This window comes from Thamnophis sirtalis, unplaced genomic scaffold, assembly GCF_051295495.1.
Source record: "Thamnophis sirtalis isolate CommonGarterSnake01/CBP01778 unplaced genomic scaffold, rThaSir2_p1.2 scaffold_1, whole genome shotgun sequence".
Classification (NCBI taxonomy): Eukaryota; Metazoa; Chordata; class Lepidosauria; order Squamata; family Natricidae; genus Thamnophis; species Thamnophis sirtalis.
In genome coordinates, this window is record NW_028261381.1 from 181,815,740 (window position 1) to 181,835,656 (window position 19,917).

Below are 19,917 nucleotides of genomic sequence, written 5' to 3' on the forward strand. Positions count from 1 at the left end.
AACTGACTTAGGCCTCCCCATTCCTTTCACACCTCCTGCGCAATCTCTGGGCAAAAGGCGACTATCAAATGCTCCTGTAAGGTCCCAGCAGTCTCCCTGATCCACCGAAATGCCCAAGAGACTCCAGACGAGGCTTGCAAAATATAAATATATCAGCTTTTATTTATGGCTATAGCAAAATCTGGGGGACCAAACTATATCCAAAACACACTAACAAATGCATGGAAGGAATAATACCACTTTATAAGGCCTTGGTACGGCCACACTTTGAATCTTGCATTCAGTTTTGGTCTCCACAATGTAGAAAAGATGTGGAGACTCTGGAAAGAGTGCAGAGAAGAGCAACAAAGAGGATTAGGGGACTGGAGGCTAAAACCTACGAAGAACGGTTGCAGGAACTGTGTGTGTCTAGTTTAAGAGAAAGAAGGACTAGGGGAGACATGATAGCAGCCTTCCAATATCTCAGGGGTTGCCACAAAGAAGAGGGGGGATCAACCTGTTCTCCAAGGCACCTGAGGGCAGAACAAGAAGCAATGGGTGGAAACTAATCAAGGAGAGAAGCAACTTAGAACTGAGGAGAAATTTCCTGACAGTTAGAACAATTAGTTTGTAGTTTGTAGTTTATTAACATTTATAGGCCGCCCTTTTCCCTGAGGGGACTCAGGGCGGCTTACATAAAATCAGGGGAGGGGAATACAAACAGTAACGTAGACACACATAGAGTAAAAATAATGAGCAACATTCACTCATCATTCGGGAGGGGCGGTTATCTTTGTCCCCAGGCCTGACGGGATAGCCAGATCTTGAGAGCTGTGCAGAAGGTCTGGAGGGTGGTGAGGGTACGAATCTCCACGGGGAGCTCGTTCCAAAGGGTCGGAGCTACTACCGAAAAGGCTCTCCTCCTTGTGGTTGCCAGCCGGCACTGGCTGGCAGATGGAATTCGGAGGAGGCCCAATCTATGCGATCTAATTGGTCGCAGGGAGGTAATTGGCAGGAGGCGGTCTCTCAAGTACGCAGATCCACTACCATGAAGGGCTTTATGGGTGACTAGTAGCACCTTGAAGCGCACCCGGAGATCGACAGGTAGCCAGCGCAGCTCGCGGAGGATAGGTGTTATGTGGGTGAACCGGGGTGCACCCACGATCACTCGCGCGGCCGCGTTCTGGACTAGCTGAAGTCGCCGGATGCTCTTCAAGGGCAGCCCCATGTAGAGCACATTGCAGTATTCCAGCCTAGAGGTCACAAGGGCCCGAGTGACTGTTGTGAGGGCCTCCCGGTTCAGGTAGGGTCGCAATTGGCGCACCAGGCGAACCTGGGCAAATGCCCCCCTGGTCACAGCCGTCAGGTGGTGGTCAAAGGATAGCTGTGGATCCAGGAGGACTCCCAAGTTGCGAACCCTCTCTGAGGGGTGTAGAATTTGACCCCCAGCCTGAATGATGGAATATTGGTCGAATTGTTGGGAGGGAAGCACAACAGCCACTCGGTCTTTTCTGGGTTGAGTACAAGCTTGTTAGCCCTCATCCAGTCCATAACGGCCTCAAGGCCTCGGTTCATCACGTCCGCCGCTTCATTGAGTTGGCACGGGGCGGACAGATACAACTGGGTATCGTCCGCATATTGATGGTATCTTATCCCGTGCCTGCGGATGATCTCTCCCAGCGGTTTCATGTAGATGTTGAATAGTAGGGGGGATAAGACCGAACCCTGAGGCACCCCATATGTTAGGGGCCTAGGGGTCGATCTCTGCCCCCCACTAACACCGACTGCGACCTGTCCGAGAGGTAGGAGGAGAACCACCGCAACACGGTGCCTCCCACTCCCACCTCCCGCAGTCGTCGCAGAAGGATACCATGGTCGATGGTATCGAAAGCCGCTGAGAGGTCAAGGAGAACCAGGATGGAGGGATGTCCTTCATCTCTGGCTCTCCAAAGATCATCGGTCAATGCGACCAAAGCGGTTTCTGTGCTGTAACCGGGTCTGAAGCCTGACTGGAAGGGGTCAAGATAACTTGCTTCCTCCAAGGACCGCTGGAGCTGGAAGGCCACCACCTTAATCAATGGAACAGAAGTTGCCTCCAGAAGTTGTGAATGCCCCAACACTGGAAGTCTTTAAGAAGATGTTGGACAGCCATTTGTCTGAAACAGTATAGGGTTTCCTGCCTAGGCAGGGGGTTGGACTAGAAGACCTCCAAGGTCCCCTCCAACTCTGTGTATTGTATTGTATTGTATTGTATTGTACTGTACTGTACTGTACTGTACTGTACTGTATTGTATTGAATAGCCACCCCCCCCACAAGAGGGGCTCAGAGTATTATATACATTTTAGGCAGATAGAAACAAAGTTTATCCCATCAGAGACAAAGATTCGTTATCAATGTGATCTTTAAAGCGTCCTTTTATTCAAGCTCCTGTCTCTGTCTCCCTTATCTATTCCTACAGCCTTGTGAAGGGGGTGGCAGCCCCCCTCCCTTTGCCAAGTTGTTTTTTAGGAAGAATGCTTTCAGGATTTATGACTCCCTAGTTTGGTTCCTTTATCTATGGGGCCTGATATTCCCCTGTAACAATTTCTTCTATGGTTTCAAGAAGGTGCCTAGCTTGGAAGCCAAGAATAGAAGCGAGAGGCAGCAGTGAGATAACATTTGCAGTAACGCCATCCAGTATTAAGGTTACAATTTGCTAAGCTAAAAAAAACAACTCATTTCTGACAGTATACAATAATAGAAGCAGAAGCCAATTTCAAAGCTTAATTCTTAATAAATGATTCCTAGCAGTTCTTTCACATCAGAAGCAAACAGCCAATATTGATTCGTATTGTTTCATATACTCCTTCACTCCAGAAATGCCATTTTAGGCGCATTTTGTGCATAATTTGCATGCATGTAAAAAAAAAAGCACATAATTGCAACCAATATCTTGGATTTCCCCAGATGCTCCAGGAAAGAAACACCACATTTATTTCAGCTTTATGCGCCAACCAAATGAAGTCCTGTCTCTTTCCTGTACTTGAGTGACATTATCTGAGTGACACTCAGGAGGACGAAAAACGGCCCTACCCACAAAGCGGAAGTCACATCCGGTTTGCTCGTAGGGCCGGTTTTTGTCCTCCGGAGCCTTCAGGGAAACTTCCTGAAGACCCCTGAAGGCTCTAGAGCAGTGTTTCTCAACCTTGACAACTTGAAGTCCTATGGACTTCAACTCCCAGAATCCCCCAGCCAGCAGAGCTGGCTGGGGAATTCTGGGAGTTGAAGTCCACAGGACTTCAAGTTGCCAAGGTTGAGAAACACTGCTCTAGAGGCCTAAAATCAGCCATACAGGGAACCTGGAAGTGCGGGAATGTTGACTTCCGGGTTCCCTGTAGGGCCAATTTTCGACCTCCGGAGCCTTCAGGGAACCGTCACCATTCCCAAACTTCTGGGTTCCCAATAAGTTCATTTTTTGCCCTCCGGAGGCTTTAGGGAGGGCTGTTTTTGCCCCCACCCCTCCAGGCTCCTAGAAAGCAATAGCAATAGCAGTAGACTTATATACCGCTTCATAGGCCTTTCAGGACTCTCTAAGCGGTTTACAGAGAGTCAGCATATTGCCCCCAACAATCTGGGTCCTCATTTAACCCACCTCGGAAGGATGGAAGGCTGAGTCAACCCTGAGCCGGTGAGATTTGAACCGCTGACCTGCTGATCTAGCAGTAGCCTGCAGTGCTGCATTTAACCACTGCGCCACCTTGGCTCTTGAACCTGGAGAAGGTGATAAAACCACGACAAAAGCAGGGGGGGGGGTGTCGCTGATCGAACCCATGTGTGCGTGCTGGAGTGTGCGCACCCGTAATTGTAATTGTAATTTAATAAATTTATTTGCCACCCAATCCCGTAGGACTCCGGGCGTCTTACAAAATCCAAGAGTAAAAATGAAAGTTAACGTATAGGGAAAGAGAAAACAGATTTAAGAGCAGCACACCATACACTCAACCTAGGTGGGTCTGGACCTCGTTCATGGGGTCAACAGCCCCAGGCCTGCCGGAACAGCCAGGTTTTAGTGGCTTTTCGGAAGGCCGAGAGAGTGGGAAGGGTCCGGATCTCTGCGGGGAGATCATTCCACAGGGCCGGGGCAGCTACAGAGAAAGCCCTCCTCCGAGTGGTCGTCAACCGGCATTATGGGTGTGGCCCGCCGGCACACAACCCCCCCCTGTGCTCCCCCCCACTTTTGGCATGGCTGCCAAAAAAGGTTTGCCATCACTGACCTATTCGGCCAAACTGTACCGTATTGGTAGGAACCAGGGGTGGGTTTCAATCGGTTCGCGGCGGTCCCTGCGAATCGGTTGGTCGGCGAACCCGGAAGTAAGTAACTTCCGGGAACAGCGAAGGGCCCACCCGCGCGCCCACGCTCCTTACCCGGTTTTGACGAGTTCTGCGCTTCTCCGCATGCGCAGGACGCATACACCGCCTGCGCGATCCTCCAGGAGCAGCTGGAGCATCGCACAGACGCTAGTACACATGCGTGTGCTGCACGCGTACACGAGGACGACGCCGGCCCCGTTCCAACCGAACCGGTTGAAACAGGGCGAGAAACCCACCCCTGGTAGGAACCTACCTCTGATCTGAAGTGTTTGCAGGAGCATGCCTGAGCATAGGTGTCGGCATTAAAGGCACCTGTGACCCCTGAGATAATACATCAAGACGTCACAATGCTAAACCCGTCCCTGGTGTTATTTGTGCTAAAGGCTTGTAGCGGGTGGCTCTTCGGTCAGGGACGAGCCTTCCGATGGTGAAACTTTCTTCCGAATGTCTCTTTTGAGGTCCGTGGAACGAAGCACCATTGGTGGATCTCCTGTGCTCCTTGGGCTGACCTAAGCTGTTGCTTAGACAAGGCCTGGTCCTCGCCCTGCGACTAAGTCCTGCAGGGTTCCTGCGCCACCTCTTCTCCGTTCTTCTATGCCCGCCAGGAGCTCCTGCTGGTTACATGGCCCTGCGCGGATGGAACCAGGGAAGGAAGGAAGAAAATGGAGAAGAAGGGAAGAAGGGAGGGAAATGAAAAAGGGAGAGGGGGGGGGAAATGGTGAGAGGAAGGAAAGAAACGGAGAAAGAGAGGAAGGAAGGGAAGAGAGGGAAGAAGAAAGAGAGACAAGAAGTGGAGAATGAGGTGAAAGGAGGGAGGGAGGCAATGGAGAAAGAGGGAGGAAGAGAAGGAGGGAAAGGAGGAAGAGAGGAAGGAAATGGAGAAAGAGAGGAAGGAAGGGAAGAGAGGGAAGGAAAGGATAAAGAGAGACAAGAAGTGGAGAATGAGGTGAAAGGAGGGAGGGAGGCAATGGAGAAAGAGGAAGGAAGAGAAGGAGGGAAAGGAGGAAGAGAGGAAGGAAATGGAGAAAGAGAGGAAGGAAGGGAAGAGAGGGAAGGAAAGGATAAAGAGAGACAAGAAGTGGAGAATGAGGTGAAAGGAGGGAGGGAGGCAATGGAGAAAGAGGGAGGAAGAGAAGGAGGGAAAGGAGGAAGAGAGGAAGGAAATGGAGAAAGAGAGGAAGGAAGGGAAGAGAGGGAAGGAAAGGAGAAAGAGAGACAGGAAGTGGAGAATGAGGTGAAAGGAGGGAGGGAGGCAATGGAGAAAGAGGGAGGAAGAGAAGGAGGGAAAGGAGGAAGAGAGGAAGGAAATGGAGAAAGATGAAAGGAGGGAGGGAGGCAATGGAGAGAGGAACGAAAGGAATTAGGGAAAGGGAAAGGAAGGGAAGGGAGGAAAAGAGAAAGGCAGAAAATGAATAAAGAGGAAGGAAGGGAAGGAGGGAAAGGAGAAGGAAAGAGAAAGAGGGCGAGAGAGAGGAAGGAAGGGGAGAATTAGAGGGAGGGAGGAAGGACTGAGAATGGAAGAAGGGAGGAAGGAAGGAAAGAAAGTCTTTATCAAGCAAGCACAGAAACCAAGAATAAACCCATAAAATACCAGAAGTTTATATCAACTGGCATCCAATCAGCCAGGGTCAAATGCGGCCAGGAGAAAACCGGACCGGGTGATCCCTCTGCTGGGGGGGGGGGGTGGCAATAAAACCGCATCCAGCACTCGTGGTGCCAAGGTCCTCCCGTCCCGTTCCCCGTTCCCCAAGGCCTGAGCTTGACACCCGGCTGCATCTCTGAGCTCCCCGACTCTCACGAGGGGTGGGGGGGATCCCTAGGGCAGGTTTCGCTCCCCCCACTGAAGGTTTTCTCGCCCTCTGCTCCACAGATCACGACGAATGCGCCACGACCAACATGTGCCTGAACGGAATGTGCATCAATGAGGACGGGAGCTTCAAGTGCATCTGCAAGCTGGGCTTCGTGCTGGCCCCCAACGGGCGCTACTGCGTTGGTGGGTGTCCAATGGGTGGGTGGGGGGGGGCGACTCCAGGGTAAAATGGAGCTGGGACAGAAGGGGGTGGGGAAATGGCCGGATTCTGGCCTGTTGGACATGAAATCCTTGGGTTCTTCTTTCCTTCTTTCCTTCTTTCTTTCTTTCTTTCTTTCTTTCTTTTTCTTTCTTCCTTTCATTCATTTTTTCTTCCCCCTTCCTTCCTCTCTTTCTTTCTTTTTCTTCTTTCCTCTTCCTTCCTTCCTTCTGTTCTCTCTCTCTCTTGCTTTTTTCTTTCATTCTTTCCTTTCTTCTTTTCTTTCCTCTTATTCTTTCTCTCTCTCCCTTCCTTTCTTTTTCCTTATTTCTTTGTTCTTTTTTCTTCTCTTCTTTCATCTCTTCTTTCCTCGTTCTTTCTTTCTTCCTTTCATTCATTCTCTTCTTTCCCCTTCCTTCCTTTTTTTCTTTCTTTTTTTCTTTCTTCTTCCTTCCTTCCTTTGTTCCTTCCTTTCTTTTTTCTTTATTTGTTCTTTCCTCTTTCTTCCTTCCTTCCTTCCTTCCTTTCTCTCTCTCTCTTGCTTTTTTCTTTCATTCTTTCCTTTCTTTCTTCTTCTTTTCTTTCCTCTTATTGTTTATCTCCCTCCCTTCCTTTCTTTTTCTTTCTTTGTTCTTTCTTTCTCTTCTTTTGTCTCTTCTTTCCTTTCTTTCTTCCTTTCTTCCTCCCTTCTTCTCTCCCTCTTTTTTCCTTCCTTCCTTCCTTCCTTCCTTCCTTCCCCCTCCCTCTCTTTCTTTTTCTTTCTTTCTTTGTTCTTTCTTTCTTCTTTCATCTTTTCTTTCCTCTTTCTTTCTTCCTCCCTTCTTCTCTCCCTCCTTTTTCCTTGCTTCTTTCCTTCCTTCCTTCCTTCCTTCCTCCCCCCCTCTTTTTCTTCTTCTTTCTTTTCACAAATGGGCTTTAACTTACAGAAGGCATAATAATGGGGGAATAAGTGATTCCTCAGGAATTGTGGGAAATGAAACTGCCATGCAGGAGATGAGGCAGATATCCATCGCTGCAGAATACGGGAGCCAGAGGAGGGCAGACATGACGGGGAAGGAAATCTTTCGCAGATCTTTATGATTTGATTTGATTGGTAGGAATTTGCATGCAGCCATGTTTCCCAGCCTTGGCAACTTTAAGCACTGCTGGCTGAGGAATTCTGGGATTTCGTTGCACATGCCTTGAACTTGCCAAAGTTGAAAAACACTGGCAGACACTTCAAAGCACCCTGGGCTTTTGAGAGAGAGAGAGAGAGACGCCCGGGGGGGGGGGGGGGGATCAAAGTGCAAAACGGTTGCCAAAAACTAATTAGCAGAAGGAGACCCTTAGCCCCAGCCGCATCCAAAAGCTCAGCAGAAAAGTTCTTCAACCGCCTTTGAAGGCCAAGAGTTGAGGACATCCTGCATCCCAGGGCACAAAGGGTTCAATGCCCTGGCTTAAGATAGGGGGGGAAATCCCAGTAGACGCACTACTCTAGAGTAGGATAGGCTAGGATAGGATAGGATAGGATAGGATAAGATAGAATAGAAAATATGAAATAGAATGGAGTAGAGTAGAATAGAATGGAATGGAATGGAATGGAAAATATAGAATAGAGTAGAGTAGAATAGAAAATGTGGAATGAAGTGGAAGATAATAGAATAGAATACAATAGAATAAAATAGAATAGAATAGAAAATATGGAATGGAGTAGAGTAAAGTAGAGTAGGATAGGATAGGATAGGATAGGATAGGATAGGATAGAATAGAAAATATGGAATGGAATGGAGTAGAGTAGAGTAGGATAGGATAGAATAGAATAGAATAGAATAGAATAGAATAGAATAGAATAGAATAGAATAGAATAGAATAGAAAATATGGAGTGGAGTGGAAATAGAATAGAATAAAATAGAATAGAATAGAAAAGAATAGAATAGAAAATATGGAATGGAGTAGAGTAAAGTAGAGTAGAGTAGGATAGGATAGGATAGGATAGAATAGAAAATATGGAATGGAGTAGAGTAAAGTAGAGTAGGATAGGATAGGATAGGATAGGATAGAATAGAAAATATGGAATGGAATGGAGTAGAGTAGGATAGGATAGGATAGAATAGAATAGAATAGAATAGAATAGAATAGAATAGAATAGAATAGAAAATATGGAGTGGAGTGGAAATAGAATAGAATAAAATAGAATAGAATAGAAAAGAATAGAATAGAAAATATGGAATGGAGTAGAGTAAAGTAGAGTAGAGTAGGATAGGATAGGATAGAATAGAATAGAATAGAAAATATGGAATGGAGTAGAGTAAAGTAGAGTAGAGTAGGATAGAATAGAATAGAATAGAAAAGAAAATATGGAGTGGAGTGGAAATAGAATAGAATACAATAGAATAAAATAGAATAAAATAGAATAGAATAGAAAATATGGAATGGAGTAGAGTAAAGTAGAGTAGAGTAGGATAGGATAGGATAGAATAGAATAGAAAATATGGAATGGAGTAGAGTAAAGTAGAGTAGAGTAGGATAGAATAGAATAGAATAGAAAAGAAAAGAAAATAGGGAGTGGAGTGGAAGATAAAATAATAGAATACAATAGAATAAAATAGAATAGAATAGAATAGAATAGAAAATATGGAATGGAGTAGAGTAAAGTAGAGTAGAATAGGATAGAATAGAATAGAATAGAATAGAAAAGAAAATATGGAGTGGAGTGGAAGATAATAGAATAGAATAAAATAGAATAGAATAGAATAGAAAATATGGAATGGAGTAGAATAGAGTAGAATAGGATAGAATAGAATAGGATAGGATAGAATAGAAAATATGGAGTGGAAGATAATAGAATAGAATAGAATCCATTTTACAACCTTTCTTGCCACTGTTGTTTAAGTGAATTGCTGGAGTTGTTAAATGAGCAACAAGGTCGTTAAATGAATCTGACTTCCCCATTGGGCTTGACTCACCTGCCCCCTGGGACACCACGACCGTCATAAATGTGAGTCAAATGTAAAGCATCTGAATGTGGATCCCATGGCCATGGGGATACTGCAATGGTTGAATGTGGGAACCAGGGCCATAAGCCACTTATTTCACTGCCCTTCCAACAGTCACTAAGCGAATTGTTGTAAGTTGAGGACTTTCTGGGTTTGCCATAAAGGAATTGGGACTTCTAAAACTGTCATAGCTTGGAGGTCAGTTTCATTCTCTGACCTCATTTGCCCACCAAGCAAGGAAAGGAAAAATACTGTATTTTTTGGAGTATAAGACGCACCTTCCCCCCCCCCAAAAGAGCATGGAAATATTGGTGCGTCTTATATTCGGAAGCCCCATTCCCGCATCCCATTTTTGCAAAAAAAAAATGGGCTGTTTTTAGGAAAAACTGAGGCATTTTTGCATTTCCCCAGCCCCCAGGAGCACCCTGCAGGCTCCAGCAAGACTGCCCCCACTTTTGCAAAAAAAATCAGCCCGTTTTCCGCCCGTTCTTTGCAAAAATGGAGGCGGTTTTGCCTTCCCCCAGGCCTGCTGAAGCCTGCAGAGGGCTCTTGGGGGGGGGGGGCAGGGAGGACAAAACCTTTTTTTTCTTACTTACCTCTTCGGAATCTTGGTGCGTCTTATACACCGGTGCGTCTTATAGTCCAAAAAAATTACGGTATTTGTTCACTGTCTTCTGCCTTTCCTTCTTCAGACATTGACGAGTGCCAGACGCCGGGAATTTGCATGAACGGCTGGTGTATCAACACCGAGGGCTCCTTCCGTTGCGAGTGCCTGGGGGGGCTGGCCATCGGTGTGGACGGCCGGGTCTGCGTGGACACCCACGTCCGCAGCACCTGTTACGGTGGCATCAAGAAGGGCACCTGCGCCCGTCCCTTCCCGGGAGCCGTCACCAAGTCCGAGTGTTGCTGTGCCAATCCGGACCACGGATTTGGGGAGCCGTGCCATCCTTGTCCTGCCAAGAACTCCGGTGAGTCCCAATTCACAGACGGGAACCCCAGATTTAGTTTCCTATCCAAAGACATCCAAACGAAAGAAAGAGAGAGAAAAAGGGAATTTTAGAGTAGGGAAAAAGGGGAATGCCAAAGAGATGAGTTAAGAGAAAATGGCTAGGAAAGGAGGAAGGGGAAAAGAGATGTATTAGTAAAAAAGGAAATATGTTAACGCTGCTTAGGATATATAGTAAAATAAGATAATATTGTTAAGCCTGGATAACCAATTAGGTGAAATGCTACTTATATTAAAATTGAACTTGAGGATATATGCTACCTATTGAAATTAGAATAACAAACAGAAAATGAAATGATAAAGTGGGTATATTTTTGTGGAAAGGGCAGAAAAATGACTCCGTCTATGTGTTAAGAAAAAATTAAGTTGAAGATGGGAATATGGGAAGAAAATCATGGAGCTGGAATTGGAAATGGTCATGTAAAATTACGTATAAGAGAGAATGTAAAAAGTGTTGGGGGGGGGGGGACCCAGACGACAATTTGGTTTGCAAAGAGGTTTTAAAATTCGTAACAAAAAAAAATTAAAAAAAGAAATTTACGGAGAAAAATAAAGACATCCGAAAGAAAAGCTTCAGCCCGCTCTGGATTTTCACACTTCTCCGTACGCCAGGAGCGTGTAAGCCTGGGGAATTCTGGGAGTTGAAGTCCACTCATCTTTGGCGAGTGCCAAAAGGGAGAATGGTGGAAAGGAGAAGGACGGATGACGTTGAGTTAAACAAAAATACCCGCTTTCTTTGGATGTCCTGGGCAAGGTTATTTTCCCTCTCCCCTGAAGCCTTCCTTGGGAAGACCGTGTGGGACCGTCCTATATGTTTGAAGTCCTTCCAGGGAAAGCTGCAGAAGGGAAGGAGCCTCAGGGAGAGCTTGTCCATCTGGAGCCGTGGGGAAAAAGGACAGATTAACAGAGTTGGAAGGGACCTTGTAGGTCATCTAGTCCAACCCGCCCAAGTATGGGTGTCAAACTCAATTTCATTGAGGGCCATGTCAGGGCTGCGATAGACCTCCATGTCCCGGGTGGGCATGGCTGACTGGGTAGGTGTGGCTGACTGGGTGGGCGTGGCCGACTGGGTGGGCGTGGCCGACTGGGTGGGTGTGGCCACCTTGACACCACTCCCCAAACTGCTGGCATGTTTCCTCTTCGCATTGGGTAGACTGGGCCAAAGCCACGCTGGCCTGATCTTTCATCTTTGCACTGGGGAGGCCATGACGGCCCCATGGGCGGGATCCGACCACATCGCGGGCTGGATCCAGCCTGGGAGCCTTGAGTTTGACACCCCTTCTGAAAAATGGCAGTCCAATCTCTTCTTCAAAGTCTCAAGTGAGGACAAGCCAGTGGTGGGTTCCAGATCCTGTTACAACAGGTACGGGGCAACGGGGCCGTCCGTCCACCACATGGACACGGGCAGCTGCTTGGTGGAGCATCATGCGGGCGCCGTACGCTCCATGCTCGTGCGAGGAAGCCCCATAAACCTCAAATACTGGTAAGGATCACAGGGGGGCGGGCCCTCCGGAGCACCGTACTGGAACGTACCTGGTGTACCCGGGAGGCCCCGATACGCCCGTACCGGGACGTACCGGTTGTAACTCACCACTGGGACAAGCCAAGAGATCTCACCGCTGCAGGAGGGACCTTAGATAGCCCTCCTCTGATCTTAAACGGACCGGCCAATGTCAGCCTGCATATTTTTCTAAGTTTCTAAATTGGTATTGCCAGGAGTCAGGCCGTGGCCAAGGGCCAGGGAATTGGATTCTTTGAGGATTCGGGATAATGAGCCCGCCCTTAAGGCCGGGGATTTTGAGCTTCGTTAGTAAATTTTAGCAGGCAGATTTGAACAGAGATGCAAGCTGAATAAAAGAGAATGTTTGTAGCTCCGGGTTAAAATTGAGTTTGCAGACGCTTCGTTACCCAACTAGGAAATATCTTTAGCGCTAGAAGGGAGCGGCGTTGGTGGGGTTGAAGAAAGAGAAATTGGGAAGGAGAAGACGGAGGAGGAGCAGGAGGAGAAATTGGGTGGGCGGGAGGAGGAGGAGGAGGATAGGGTCCTGGGTGATCTCTGAGCTTGTTGGTTTTTCTTGCAGACATTTCATGACCCAACTAGGTAACATTCTCAGTGTGGAGGAGGATGGGGTTCGCTCTCTGTTATCTACCAGTGATTTGCCTTGTGCCGTCACCTTTCTTGATTAGGCTCCTCTTTACTTATTTGTCTGAGTTGGTAGTTCCTTGACTGGAGTATAAGTAGGCAGCAATCCCACTCCATTCTACCCATAGCCCTGATGATGTTACCTAGTTTGGTCATGAAACGTCTGCAAGAAAACAACCAGGCTCAGAGAGCACCAAGGGCCCCACAGTTCTCCTCCTCCTCCTCTTCCTCCTCTCTACCACCACGCCTTCTAGTACTGATGATGTTACCCAGTTGGCTAATGAGAAGTTTGCAAGAAGGCAACCGAGTTCAGATATCACCAAAGGCCTCCATAGTTCAACCCTGCATTATTACAAATATTCTATTGCAGTGTTTCTCAACCTTGGCCACTTGAAGATGTCCGGACTTCAACTCCCAGAATTCCCCAGCCAGCATTCGCTGGCTGGGGAATTCTGGGAGTTGAAATCCGGACATCTTCAAGTGGCCAAGGTTGAGAAACACTGTTCTATTGGAACTGTTCACTTCTGGAATTGTCTTAATACCAGACGAAATCCTGGAAATTCAGTGCCCCTTCGTAACTTTCCCCACTGTGAAAAAAAAAATATATATATATGGGGTCAACTTTATTGCCGCAGACATTTGTAATGTGTACCTACTACTTGTTCCGTTCTTTAGAAGACTATTTGGAAAAAAGCTTCTCGTTTCAAAAAATGCTTCTGCGGGGAAGGTGACGCGTGTCACGTTTGCAAAGCAACGAGGATCTTTCATCTGTGATATTCACGTGTTCAGATGTGCCAGCCGTTTTTTGATGTGACTTTCCCAAATGACAATTGTTTGCTTCCCACCCCCTCCAGCTGAATTCCAAGCCTTGTGCAGTAGTGGAATAGGAATCACAGCCGACGGACGAGGCAAGTTCTTTTTTTCTTTTTAAGTTTGTATTTTTTTTTATTTTTCCGTAACCCCTCTGACAATGGCCTTTTAATTCGATTCCACCACAAATGCGCGAACGACAAAAGCGCGCCTGACTAAACCGCGGGGACAAAACTGCGTTGACAAAACCGCGCCGACGAATGAGCGCTGAAACGCGCCGACAACAGTGCGCCGACAGAAGCGCGCTGTAACCCTAACCCTAAACCTAACTCTAAACCTAACTCTAAACCTAACCCTAAACCTAACCCTAAACCTAACCCTAACCCTAACCCTAACCCTAAACCTAACCCTAAACCTAACCCTAAACCTAACCCTAAACCTAACCCTAAACCTAACCCTAAACCTAACCCTAACCCTAACCCTAACCCTAAACCTAAACCTAAACCTAAACCTAAACCTTACCTTAACTTAAATCACACTTCTGTCGGCGCGCTTTTTTCGGCGCGCTGTTGTCGGCGCGCTTTTGACATCGCGGTTTTAGCACCGCGGTTTTGTCGGCGTGCTTTTGTCGTTCGCGCATTTGTCGGGTCACGTTTAATTCAACTCCACCACTCTGATTCTACCTTCTTTCCCAAATTATTCAATTCTCTGCTTCTTTTTTGTCTATATTCATTTTCTATCCAGTGATGAAAACATCCCCGTATCTTATAATACTCTGATTCTTCCTCCTTCTCTTTCATTGCCAATGTTAAATCTGTTCATTTCTGCACAGCCTAATGTTTCTTTAATTACCCACTGAGGGAATTTTTTCCCCATTTTCCAATTTTGTGCAAATACAATCCTAGCTGCAATTATTATATGAATAGTTAAATATAATTTTTTTTTACTATATTTCTCTGGTAAAATACTCCACAAAAACAGTTCCGGCTTTAAATCAATGTGCCGCTGTATCCTCCCTTTCCCACCACATGTGAATTTTTGCCCAATATTTTTTTTGCCTCTGCACATGTCCACCACGTAGGATAATATGAAGCGCCTGGTGACACTTCCAACGCTTGGTTGATTTATCTTTAAACATTTTTGCCAATCTTTCTGGTGACATGTATATAAAGTGCTATAAATCACAGGGCTCCCAGCTGATCTCGAACCCCCTTCTCCTTCATGCTGTTCTTCTAACCACATACATGCTTCACAACTTCCTCAACTGTCCCTTTCTGTGAATACCTGTGTACGTTACTTTCCATTCCTCATTTCCAACGGTTTCATTCTTCCTGTTTTAAACAAATCCATACAAGTGCATATTTTGCAAAAAAAAACAAAAACCCAAAAACATATTTCACAATTAGCAACGGCTCAGCAGGATTACAAATATTTCTGGTAAATTTTGGAATCATCCTAGCTGAAAACTTTGCTTCGTATCTCTTTCTTCTGGCCTGCTATTATCCATAGGATATTTATTGAATCGAATAGATCCATAGCAGTGGTGGGTTTCGGATCCTGTTCCAACCGGTAGAGTTGGAACAAGCTCGGCGGCGTCCACATGGACGCGCACAGCACGCACATGTGTCTTTGCGCCTCCGTGAGCCTCGGTGATGCTCTATCTGCTCAGCGGAGTGTTGCGCAGGTGCTGTATGCACCATGCCCGTGCGCGGAAGCCCCAAAGACTTAAAAGACTGGTAAGGAGGTCAGGTGGGTGGATGGGCCCTCTGGAACACCGTACCGGAATGGTATCCGGTGCTTCGAGCAGGTTCCGGTACACCAGGGCGTATCTCCGGCAACCCACCACTGATCCATCGGCTATGGTTTTTTTATTCTCACGCATTGAACAAAGGAGGGGGTGGAATGTTGGGGCCAAGAACTGCCAGATGACCAAAATGGCAATTCTCCTCCATAGATATCAACGAGTGCGCCTTGAACCCGGACATCTGCCCCAACGGGATGTGCGAAAACCTTCGAGGGAGCTACCGCTGCATTTGTAATCTGGGCTACGAGTCGGACCCCACTGGAAAGAACTGCGTGGGTGAGTAAGAGAGGACGGGCCAAAAACATGCTCCCTGAGGCCAAGGCACCAAGGGTGGCCATCCAGCATCGCAAAGGTTGTGAAACGGTAGTGCTCGGGCAGTGGGTTGAAAAATGTAGACTCTGGAAAGAGTTCAGAGAAGAGCAACAATAGCAATAGCAATAGCAGTTAGACTTATATACCGCTTCATAGGCCTTTCAGCCCTCTCTAAGCGGTTTACAGAGCCAGCATATCGCCCCCAACAACAATCCGGGTCCTCATTTCACCCACCTCGGAAGGATGGAAGGCTGAGTCAACCTTGAGCCGCTGAGATTAGAACCGCTGAACTGCAGATAACAGTCAGCTGAAGTGGCCTGCAGTACTGCACCCCTAACCACTGCGCCACCTTGGCTCCACAAAGGTGATCAGGGGGCCAGAGGGCAGGGGGGGGAATGCTACCGGTTTGGACCAGTTCTCCCAAACCGCTAGCAATGACGTCAGCTCTTTGTGCGAATCGGTAGTTAAAAAAAATGCTACTGGTGTGGGCGAACTGGTTTTACCGATGATCAGCTGTGCCGCGTGATTTATATTAGTTATGAAGCAGGATTTCCTGCTTTCTAGCTAATCTAAATCTTGCGGCACGGTGGATCCCCCCTCCCCCCCCACACACACTGTTTGTTTACCTCGCTGTTCGCTTACTCGCTTGCCAAGCGAGCTCAGTAGTATGCTCCGCCCACCGGGCCAGACATCATTTGGCACTCCGCGCATGCACGGAGGTGGTGCGTGCAAGTTAAGCGAGCATGGGTGCGAATGCACGCATGTGGGCGCACTCACATTCCTACCGAACCGATAGCAAAGGTAAGTGGATTTCACCCCTGGCCCGGAGGCTAAAATGTACAAAGAACAGTTGCTGGGATTGGCATGCCTAGTTTAATGAAATGTAGAGGTGGCAGGATAGCAGCCTTCCAATATCTCAGGGGCTGCCCCAAAGAAGAGGGAGTCAAGCTATTCTCCAAAGCACCAGAAGGCAGGATAGAAACTCACCAAGAAGGGAAGCACTAAGAACTAGAACTAAGGAGAAACTTTCTGACAGTGAGAACAATTAACCTCCAGAAGTAGTAAATGCTCCAACATCGGAAGTTTTTAAGAAGAGATTGGATTTGTCTGAAATGGTATAGGGTCTTCTACTTGAGCAGGGGGTTGGACTAGAAGACCTCCAAGGTCCCTTCCATCTGTGTTATTATGTTCTGTTATTCTGTGATGGGTGAGCCAAGGACTGGAGGAAGAAAGTGGCGATTGATGTTTTATAGCAGTGGAAGGATTGACCATGGTTGATTAACTATCATCTCTCACCAAAGAGGGATGAAAATCAGCTCTGTACTTGTGGGGGAATGACGTTGAGAACCATAGTTTCTTAGGCCAGAGGTGTCCATTTTGTTAACAACTGAGAATCACTCAGATAAGACAGAACACCCAGAGAAGCGGGGATTAATACTAGACAAACAATCAAGTAGAAAACAAGTTCCTAATCGAAGAACTACTGTGGAGAGAAATAATGAAGCAACAGACAGAAAACACTATCCTAATCAAGTAATTATCAACACTCCACCAACCCTCCCAATGCAAGCTGTTGTATATAAACATGGAGCAAACCCCACACTCCCTAGCACGGATGAGGTAACTTAGTCAGGTAATGAAATGTCTGCAAATGTACAACCCAGCTCAGAGAGCGTCAAAGACTTCGCGGGAGTTGATTCAACTTTTGCAAAGAACTTGACCTTGAAGGTGAATAACTTCTGGTATTTGACAGAATGGACATCTTCTCTCCTGGGAAATCGTGATTCTCCATCTAATCCCCAACGGGAAGGATAGGAAAAAGGGGAAAGTCAGAATTGAACCCCATTGTCCTGTCTATCCTGTTAGATTCCCTTGATTTTTTTTTGTTTAAAGTGGCTAGTCCTTATGGCTCAAGAGAAGATGGGGGGAAAAAGGTTGCTCTCCCATCCACCTGCCAGTTCCCGTTGCTCAGGTTCTCTGCCTTTACTTTCTCTCGCCAGATGTTGATGAATGTGCCATCAATCGCCTGTTGTGTGACAATGGACTGTGTCGCAACACGCCCGGGAGCTACAGCTGCAGCTGCCCGAAAGGGTTTGTCTTCCAGACCGAGACAGACACATGTGAAGGTAACCACCTTGGAACCCCAAATATCCAGGTGGAAGTCTTGAAACCATGGCACTCAAGGGACATGGTTGAATGTGGTAGATCCCAAATAGTTGATGGCCACGAAGCAGGAAATTGGAACAGATCCTCAGAAACTATTGAGCTTTTAATTTCTTGTTGACACACTTGTGAACACTAGGCCCTGTCTAACAAAATGACATTCAGTGGGGAAAAGAGTCAGGTTCTACATTTAGGCAAGGAAAACGAAATGCACAGGTACAGCATAGGTGGTACCTTGCTCAATAGTAGTAACTGTGAGGGGGATCTTGGAGTCCGAGTGGACAACCGTTTAAATAGGAGCCAGCCGTGTGCAGCAGCTGCCAAAAAAGCCAACACAGTTCTAGGCTGAATCAACAGAGGGAGAGAATCAAGATCACGTGAAGGGTTAATTCCACTTTATAAATACCACTTGGTAAGGCCACACTTGGAATCCAGCATTCAGTTGTGGTCGCCACGATGTAGAAAAGATGTGGAGACTCTGGAAAGAGTGCAGAGAAGAGCAACAAAGAGGATGAGGGGACTGGAGGCTAAAACATACAAATGGTTGCAGGGACTGGGGATATGTCTAGTTTAATAGAAAGAGGGAGTAGGGGAGACATGATAGCATCTTCCAATATCTCAGGGGTTGCCACAAAGAAGAGGGATTCAAACTATTTTCCAAGGCACCTGAGGGCAGAACAAGAAGCAATGGGTGGAAACTAACCAAAGGAGAGAAGCAACTTAGAACGGAGGAGAAATTTCCTAACAGTGAAAACATTAACCAGTGGAACAGAAGTTGCCTCCGGAAGTTTTGGGTGCTCCGACACCGAAGGTTTTTAAGAAGAGACTGGATTTCAGACATTTGTCTGAAATGGGTGTCCTGCATGAAAAGGGGGTTCGACTAGATGACCATCAAGGTCCCTTCCAACTCTGTAATTCTGTTAATTCCCCCCCCCAAAATCCAGGGTCAGGTGATGAGTGAAAAAGTCAAATTGTTGGCTGCTGTGGCATTATTAAAACCCCAGACCTCGTTCACATAGCCTTTATTCAGACAGCTTTGGCCACCATCTTGACTTCTTCCTTTACACACAAATACCATGTTTTTTGGACTATAAAATGCACCAGACTATAAGACACACCTAGATTTAGAGGAAGAAAAACAAGAAAAAAAAATTTATTTTTTGACCCCTGCCCATCTCGTTTTTGCCCCCCTCCCGGCCCCCCAGAAGCACATTTGCAGGCCAAAAAAGAGGACTATTTTGGGCCTCCCGAACCCTTTGGACGTCCCATTTTTGGCATGCAGAGTGTTTCTGGGGGCTGGGGAGGTCGAAAATGTGACATGGGGAGAGTTTGAGAGCCCCAAAACAGACCTGTTCTTGGTGAAAACAGGCTGTGCAGAGCATTGCAGAGTGCTTCTGTGGGCCCAAGGGGGGTGAAAATGTGACTTGTAGGGGGTTCGGGAGCCCATATTTGGTCTATAGGTCGCACCAAAATTTTCACCCATTTTTTTTAGGGGGTGGAGTGCGTCTTATACTCCGAAAAATGTGGTAATACCCTTCCCCGCCTATAGGTTGCCCTGTTTTCTTTCTCTCTCCTAGATATCAATGAATGCACATCCAACCCCTGTGTCAACGGGCTCTGCCGGAACAACGCTGGGTCCTTTGCGTGTGAGTGTTCGCCCGGAAGCAAATTGGATCCCAGTGGCACCATCTGTGTTGGTAAGGAGCTGCCCTGACCAGTGATGGTCATAAGCCTGGGTCTTAGAACTTGGGTCCTGGACTCTGGAGATTGCGAATGGGAGTGCCAGGGAATGTTCACCCTGTTTAATATGTGGATGAGGTAAATCAAAAAGGATACAGAGCACATAGAAGAAAAAAAGGCGGGAAAACAGGGAAACTCCCTCTTTACACTCACGGCAACCAATCACAGAGTAGATCGCCTCATGCAGAAGCCCACACTCTCTGGTCAACTACAATTGTGTGTTGTAGGCAAGGGGAAGAGAAGCTGGGTAGGCAACCATCAGAGAAGAGAGGCAGGAGCCCTCAGTGACTCAACGGTCAGGCGAAAAAATTAGGAAGGACCCATCCTAATGGATCAGGTAGTTTAAAATGGCAGTGGGAAGTTTGCATTTTGAGACTTGTAAGATTCTGTTGTTGTAACTGTTAAGATATTTAATTTAATAGCTGGAACAGTAGTGTAAAATTGACCAGAACACATAATTGTAGTTGACCGGAGAGTGCGGGCTTCTGCATGAGGCAATCTACTCTGTGATTGGTTGCTGTGAGTGTAAAGGGGGAGCTTCCCTGTTTTCCCGCCTTTCTTCTTCTGTGTGCTCTGTATCCTTTTTGATTTACCTCATGATGTTCCTGTGTTCCTGACTATCCG

General features: G+C 46.9%; 1 protein-coding gene across 1 annotated transcript in view; it reads left to right on the forward strand.

The window, feature by feature from the left end:
• Positions 1 to 19,917, forward strand: part of FBN3 (fibrillin 3) — a 135,497-nt gene that overhangs the window by 57,011 nt on the left and 58,569 nt on the right. The window contains 6 exon segments of the mRNA XM_087705873.1: positions 6,201 to 6,323; positions 10,008 to 10,283; positions 13,319 to 13,372; positions 15,229 to 15,354; positions 17,391 to 17,516; positions 19,131 to 19,250. Coding sequence (XP_087561999.1) covers positions 6,201 to 6,323; positions 10,008 to 10,283; positions 13,319 to 13,372; positions 15,229 to 15,354; positions 17,391 to 17,516; positions 19,131 to 19,250 — 825 coding nt within the window.